Source organism: Colletotrichum destructivum, chromosome 9 (assembly GCF_034447905.1).
Source record: "Colletotrichum destructivum chromosome 9, complete sequence".
NCBI classification, from domain to species: domain Eukaryota; kingdom Fungi; phylum Ascomycota; class Sordariomycetes; order Glomerellales; family Glomerellaceae; genus Colletotrichum; species Colletotrichum destructivum.
In genome coordinates, this window is record NC_085904.1 from 2,905,175 (window position 1) to 2,912,130 (window position 6,956).

At 61.1% G+C, this 6,956-nt stretch overlaps 2 protein-coding genes across 2 annotated transcripts; one reads left to right on the forward strand and one right to left on the reverse strand.

Annotated features, from left to right (window-relative positions):
• The first annotated feature begins 152 nt into the window (after positions 1-152).
• CDEST_13980 (Putative afadin/alpha-actinin-binding protein) lies at positions 153-3,343 on the forward strand. The gene is made up of 2 exons (XM_062930136.1): positions 153-659; positions 769-3,343. The coding sequence occupies exons 1-2, from the start codon at positions 477-479 to the stop codon at positions 3,079-3,081; spliced, it is 2,496 nt and encodes an 831-aa protein (XP_062786187.1). The 5' UTR covers positions 153-476; the 3' UTR covers positions 3,082-3,343.
• CDEST_13981 (Putative F-box domain, tetratricopeptide-like helical domain superfamily) lies at positions 3,221-6,716 on the reverse strand. The gene is made up of 6 exons (XM_062930137.1): positions 6,468-6,716; positions 5,868-6,417; positions 5,661-5,783; positions 5,489-5,604; positions 4,845-5,418; positions 3,221-4,771 (listed from the first exon to the last, which is right to left on the reverse strand). Exons 2-6 carry the CDS (start codon positions 6,330-6,332, stop codon positions 3,863-3,865), a joined length of 2,187 nt encoding a protein of 728 aa, XP_062786188.1. The 5' UTR covers positions 6,333-6,417; positions 6,468-6,716; the 3' UTR covers positions 3,221-3,862.
• Between the last annotated feature and the right edge of the window lie 240 nt (positions 6,717-6,956).

The following is a 6,956-nucleotide window of genomic DNA, read 5'->3' on the forward strand; positions in this document are numbered from 1 at the left end:
ACTAGTGCCGCAGGGTCGGGCCTGGGACCCACAGATGCGACGCTATGAGTTGTCGAGCTTTTTGTTTACTTTACTTTGCGAGGTGGGGGGTGACATGGCAACGGCAGACGGCCCCCCAAAATACAACAATCGCCCAGCGACTCCATATACAGAAAAGAGAAAAGGGTGCTGTGGTCCGTCCTCGTCCTGCATAAGCTCCCGACCACAAGCCTGGCACCATTCATTACCGGTGTTACCTACTACGTCTTCATTGATGACAAACACACATTCCACTGCTTTTTTTCTTTAGGATCTTCCAGTCACACACATACACACGCATACAAGCTTCCAAGCCAGCTCGTTCCGTCGCCGCTCTTTCTCTCCTCCGCATGTGTTGTTGACCTGGAAGGGAATCCTTCTCCCCCCTCCCTTCCAAACATATTGCCTAGCTTCCGCAGTGATCGGTCGTCTCCGCCACGAGAGCCACATCCCTCACCATGGCGGACAACGACAATCTACGTACGGCGTCGCTGTACATCAACAATCAGCTGCTCTCGCGAGGTCTCCTTCGCGATGGCCAGACAATCAACTTCGCTGACCCGGAGGACAACCCGGGCGGCACCGAGGCCACCATGGGCAAGATCATGAGCATTGTCAATGATTTGATCTTGCGCAGAGACGTGCGTGTTCCCTCTGTTTCCATTGAACCCCTTGAACCCCCTATATCTTGCTTGAAGAAGCGAAGAAGAAGCCCCAGTACTGAGACCGTCTTGTTTCCCCCTCCTGAAGCGCGACGCCGAGAACCGCGAGAACCTCTCCACCACCCTGCGCACCGTCCGCGCCGAAAACCTCCGATACACGAACGATATATCACGCCTTTCGGAGAAGAACACCGAGGCCCAGCGGAAGCTCGACATCAGCGAGGCCACCGAGAACACACTACGAACCCAGCTCAAGTCGGCCGACGCCGCCGTCCGCGGTCTCAAGGACGAGGTGGCTCGCGCCAAGACCCTCGTGGCCCAGACCCGCGCCTCATGCGCGACCGAAGTCCGACGCCGCGACCGCCAGATCGACGGTCTGAAGAAGCAACTCGGCGACGCCGGTCGTCCCCGCGGCGCCGCAAAGAGCTCGGCCGTCACCGTCATCAGCGTTGTCGCCGGCGAGGGCGAGGAGAAGGTGTCGCCCAGACGCGTGGGTAAGGCCGGCGCGGGCACGGACGACTCCAACTACGACCTTCGCAGCGAGACGAACGAGTTCCTGACGGATCTGGCGAGAAACCTGAGCGATGAAAACGAAACCCTTCTGGCCCTGGTCCGACGGACGACGAAGCGCCTGCGCGAAATGAGCGGCTGCGATGTCCGGACAAGTCAAGGTGATGGGCATGCCGTCGCACTCCCCACTGCCGAGGACGTGGCTTTCGAGCTGGACGCCATTCTTGAGCATCTGCGCTCCATTCTGACGAACCCCTCGTTCGCCCCTATCGAGGAGGTCGAGATCCGTGAGGAGGAGATTGCCCGTCTGCGCGCCGGCTGGGTCAAGATGGAGAACCGCTGGCAGGAGGCCGTCCACCTCATCGATGGCTGGCGGCGGCGTATGGTTGCCGACGGCAAGTCAGTCAATATGGAGGAGCTCAAGATGGGTCTTCGACTGAGCCCCGTGCGCGTTCGCGATGTTGAGGAGACGCAGCAGGGCGGAGTGGACATGCAGGAGCTTTCTTGCGTCCAGGAAGAGTGCACTGCTGACCTTGAAGAGTACGAAGGAGAAGACCAGGAAGAGGAAGAGGAGCAGGAGGAGGAGGAGGAAGAAGAGGACCAGTCTATGCCCGACTCTCCCTGCCCTGCTCCGCAGAGAGTCGAGTCTCTGCATCTCGTTCCCGCTCCGGACCGACACTATGCGGCTCCCGAAGAGGCAGAATGCAACGAAGAGGACCAACAGAGCGACTATGAGTCGAGTATTTTTGAGGACGCCAACGTTGAAGAAGTCGACGTGGAGGAGCCCAATGTCCAGATCCTCCAACAGTCTGCTGCTTTCCTGAGCTCTCCTCCTCTACCGCCTCCTCCTCAGTTGAGCCCGCTGCGCGAAATGCCATCTGCCGGCAACCGCGATGCCCGGCCGAGGCGCGAGAGACAGGGAGACCACCACATGACGGCGGTTGAGAAGCCTCGCACCATCCGCGCCGTCGACACCGCCGCCCCCAAACCACCGCCCCATCTCGTCCAGCTCCCGAGATCCCCGCAGAAGCATTCTCACCCAGTTGACGACCGCTCCCGCACTACGTCTGCCGCCTCGATCGAATCCAGCTCAACCCACAACGGCGCGCCCCTCATCACACCATCCGGAACCCCGCCACCGCCTGATGTGAACAAAACACCTACAGCTCGTAAGCTTCCGAAGCCGCCACGTTTGGTAGCAGCAGCAGCTCCTGCGGCGCCTTCGCCCGCGGTATCCGCACCAAAGGAGAACCTGTGTCCAGTCAAGACCGTCCGCACAGTTTCCCAAGAGAGCCAGGAGAGCTTAACAAGCCAGGAAAGCTGCGACATGGCGCCTCCTGCGCCTGCCATACAGCCCAACGACACCAACAAAGCCGCGACACCGCACCGTACTCCTCTCCGTCGCGTCCCCTCCCGTCTCCCCCTCCCTCGTCCATCAGACCCGCCACCACAGCAGAGTCCCCTGACGATGGCCACCATCGCAGCCAAGCTTGCCGCCTCCGAGCGCGAAGCTGACGCAGCACGCGTCCGCGCCAAGCTCAAGGCCGCCCGCGGAGGCGCCTTCGGCAAACCTACGCCCGCGACCCAACAGCAGCAACAGCCGATGCCGGCCCCTCCCCCACCAGAGACCATCGTGGCGATGCCAGCAGAGCCGCAGCAGCCCAACGGCTCGCCCGCGAGGACAACGTCGGAGGACCAAGACCTCGACCCCGTCAAGCGCGATCTCCCGCAGGACGAGGACCAGGAACATGCGCAACCGCAGCCCGTGAAGCGCAAGCGCGACAGGCGCGCGAGCAAAGTTGCGTCGAGGAGGCGGAGCACGCTCAGCCCGTGGGAGATGGAGAGTCTCATCTCGGGTCAAGTCGCTGTCCCACCATCGCCTTCGCGATAATGAAATGCTCTGCAAACACACACGCACGCACGCACATATATACCACTTTCGTTTTTGAGCAACATGCATCCGTATCTCATCTCACCATCACTATAATACAACCACACCGCGGGTTTTTCCCTCTTCTTCTTTTCTTTTGGGAGGAAACGAAACTGTCTTTACGGGAAAGGATATCCAAATCGGCGTTTGGAGGCAGGTGCCTGGGCTGGGTGACAAATGTCGAAACGCCGCGCGAGCAGAGAGAGCAGACGTGGGCGCCGACGTGGGTGGGAGGTTTGGGGGCAAGGGGGATCTTGGGGAGTGCGAGAGCGGGCTTACTTCGCGAACATGGCCTTTTTCGTCCTCCTTTTCGTTTTGACATGACTATTGTTAGTCAATTCCACTGTGAAATCTTAAACCCCTCCGCGGTATCACGACAGCGAGAGCCTGTTTCCGTGTGCCATGTTTTTTTGATTAATAGTAGCCGAGAGAGCTTGAATAACCAACCACCCAATCCACCTGGTTATCTTTTGCAATATCAACTTGTGTATCACGGAAAAAACGAACGGTTTGGGGTGTCAGCGTGGGAAGGACGAGGAGGGTTCGTCCGCCTATTCTCGACTCCCAGTCATGTTCTCGTAACAAACAACGCCTTACTATCATCTAGTATAGGGAGCAAGCATCCAGGTTCCTCTGCGCCTCATGCCGTGTGAGAGATCAGATCTAACCGCCCTCGTGAAAAACAACCTCGAAACCCAACAAATTCAACCACATACGCCGACCCACAATCTAGGTTAGTTAGTCAGTTCTCCTTCAACGCCAACATATCCGACATATTGGCCTCGACCGGCTCGACGGGGCCCAGCGGTTCCAAGGAGACGGGGAACAGGTCGTCCCAGCCGCCGTACACCAGCTCGACGCCGTGTGCCTCGCAAAAGGCCCGCAGCTGGTCCATGGGCACGCCCGTCAGCGCGCGCTGATAGACCCGCCTCAGCCGGCCCAGCCGCGCGACGCGCTCGATGACGGCGCCGATGCGGCGCGGCTCGCACAGCTCCGAGTGCAGCTCGAGCACCTCGAGGTTCGGGAAGGCCTCGAGAAACTCGAAGAGCAGGTCGATCGGGTCGACGCCGCGGTGCGCCGGGTCGCGCGTCAACGCCGCGTGCGACTCGAAGTCAAAGTTGAAGAAGCCGAACGTGCGCACCGACGCGGCGCCGCGCAGCCAGGCCAGCGCGCCGGGGAAGAACTGGCCCGGGTCCTGGCGCCAGCAGAGGCCGAGCTCGCGCAGCCTCCCGGAACGGATGGCGGGCTCGAGGAGCACGGTGGCGAGGTCGACGCTGAGCGGCAGGCGCGGCATCCACAGCCGCTCGAGGTTGGGGTACGTGACGAGGGGCGCCGACGAGTCGGCCGCGCCCTCGGCGGCTGGGTAGCCCGAGTAGTCGAGGGGCAGCTGCTGCGGGAGCCAGTCGCCGTGGTTGCCCTGGTGCGCGGCGCGGGCGTCTAGAACGCGGAAGGACGACGGGTGCAGCGGCGGGAAGTGGCGCTTGTCGCCCATGGAGAGCGCGCCGCACGCCTTGCCTAGCTTGATCACCTGCAGGCGCGTCCAGAGGGACCAGCAGTCGTCGGGCGGGGACAACGAATCGACGCCGGTGAAGACGCCGAAGTTGTCCATGTAGAGCTGTTCCAGGTTCGGCGTTGCCCGGGCGAGGACGAACTGGGTGGATGACGGGTGTCAGTTTGGTCCGTACGGGGGTCGTATCAAGACCGTCAGGCTAGGTGGGACTTACAGGATCGATTCGACGTTCAGGGGTCAGCTGGTTCACCGGCGAGTTGAGGGGCCCGGTCAGCTGGAGGACCTTGAGACGGGGCAGCTCGGGCCAGCCCAGATCTTGCAGGTACATGCTGAAGAGCAGGATCTCCTCGAGGTTCTCCCGCGCCCGCTCGACAAACTGCCTGACGAACGGTTGTGGGCCGCCGCGGCCGCGGTACTCAGGTCTGGTGATCTCGTGGAAGCTAAAGCGCAGCTCTTTGACACCCTGGAAGAAGAGCGGCTTCGGCGGCAGCTTGTACCCCCAGTCGCCCTCGAGGTTGCGCTTGATGTAGCCGATCTCGAGGCGGTTCGTCATCTGCGGGTTCGTCGTCTGGATGAGCGACAGCCACTTGCTCTCGTTGAGCTGGAAGGTGTGGGCGTTGGGCACGACGAGGCTGCGGGCGCCGCCGCCGGTGCGCCTCCGGAGCGTCTTGAGGAACGACACCTTGGGCGGCTTCTGGGGGTTCAGGGTCGGGAAGTGGACTTCGCGCCAGATGTAGGGGTGGGTGTCGAGGAACTGGTCCCATCGTTTGCAGACGCCCGATACCCGGCTGCGGTGAAGTCAGGGATGGGAGTCACGGCAGACTATCATAAGCTCGAGGCGAGCGAGGGATGACGAACCATAGTTCTTGGAATTCGAAATATGAAAAGATCTTCTCGATCAATTCAATTGGTAGGTCTAGAGGATCCCTCCGGCAAAAGTGCTTATGCAGCGGTTCCCGGATCTTTCGAAGTTGCTTCAGGGGGGGGAGGTCAGCAGGAACACGAATACCAGCTCGTCCGCTTCACATACCTCATACTTGGCCGTCCTGATCAGCCCCTCATTCTGTCCGACTTCGATGCCGGCACTCCATGCGGCCCATGCCATCTCGGGCTTCTTCTCGAGCCTGTAAATCTTCCCCAACCTCATGTAACCCTGGAGGGTATCACGATCAGCCCACGTCATCATAACACCACAAGAGCCCCCATGTGAGGAGGAATGGTAGGACGCAATACCTACCTCCAGCCTCCGCGGCGCAATCTCCAACAGCCACTCGGCATCCTTCCTCGCCTTGTCCAGGTTCCCCATCTTCTCGAAGCACGCGGCACGGTAGTCGAGCGCCTGGACGTGGCCCTCGCGGTGGCAGCGCCCCCATGTCTTCTCGGCGCCGCACCTGCACTCCTTAGTCGCCTCAGCGTAGACGCTGCCCCTCTCATGGCAGTGCCGGGAGGCGGCCTCGCTGAAGTCGCGGCACGTGCATCGCTCCCGACGGCGGCGCTGTTGATGGTCGGCGACCGAGCTTCCGGACGCTGCGGTGCCTCCACCACCGCTGCCGCCACGGGGGTTCGAGCAAGGGCAGTTCCCGGCGACGAGGGTGAAGTGCTCGAGGGCGACACGGAAGCGCTGGTCCGCGTAGGCTGCGCGGCCTTTCTCGATTGAGGCCTCTGAAGAGCGCACGCGGGGGAGGTGACCCGAAGGCGCCATGTCCTCTTACTGACGTGGATGTTGAAGGGCAAGGCCCTGGGAGGATGCAGAATGCCAAGGATTCTCGGTGAGAGTGAGAGGTATCCTGTTTGTCTCAACATTAGGTCACGTGATTTGGTATATCCTGGTACTCACCTGAGGGGGGAGGGTGAGGTCAATGAAGCAATTGTTTGCCTGATGAGACGCAAGGGGAGGGAAGAGGATGGGGAATGAACAGCCAGCTAATGCGGGGAAGCAGGGAGAGTTGGCATCTCGTCTCGTGCCGGCCGGTGTCTGCACTGAGGGTTCAGACTCCGTTGTAGAAACCGAGGGGGGGTTGAATGCTTGCAGGACCGGCTGACGATGGGGCTGGGCACCGTTGGTGGGATGTTCAGACGTCCGAGGTTCGCAGTGAAGTTGCGGGACAAGGCGCGCACATCTGTGACGCGACGCGACCAGGGGACGTACTCCGTTAATGGGGCCCCACTGTGATCCGTGACAGGGGGCGAGCCACCGGTAGTTGCCGCCGGAGCGGTGTTCTTAGAGCACAAAGTGCCTTGGCAGGCTGATTGGCGGACAGTTTCAGCGTCCTTTCTTCCACTGACTGCCCGCTGGACTGCTCGCTAGTCTTCCCGCTGGTGAGTG

Excerpts from the sequence above, each read along its gene's own strand:
- CDEST_13981 (XM_062930137.1), bottom strand. The coding sequence starts at position 6,332 with ATGGCGCCTTCGGGTCACCTCCCCCGCGTGCGCTCTTCAGAGGCCTCA. Across the intron at positions 5,784-5,867 it reads TTGCGCCGCGGAGGCTGGAG|GGTTACATGAGGTTGGGGAA; the intron begins GTAGGTATTGCG and ends GATACCCTCCAG. Across the intron at positions 4,772-4,844 it reads CTGAACGTCGAATCGATCCT|TTCGTCCTCGCCCGGGCAAC; the intron begins GTAAGTCCCACC and ends TCATCCACCCAG.
- CDEST_13980 (XM_062930136.1), top strand. The coding sequence starts at position 477 with ATGGCGGACAACGACAATCTACGTACGGCGTCGCTGTACATCAACAAT. Across the intron at positions 660-768 it reads ATTTGATCTTGCGCAGAGAC|CGCGACGCCGAGAACCGCGA; the intron begins GTGCGTGTTCCC and ends CCCCTCCTGAAG.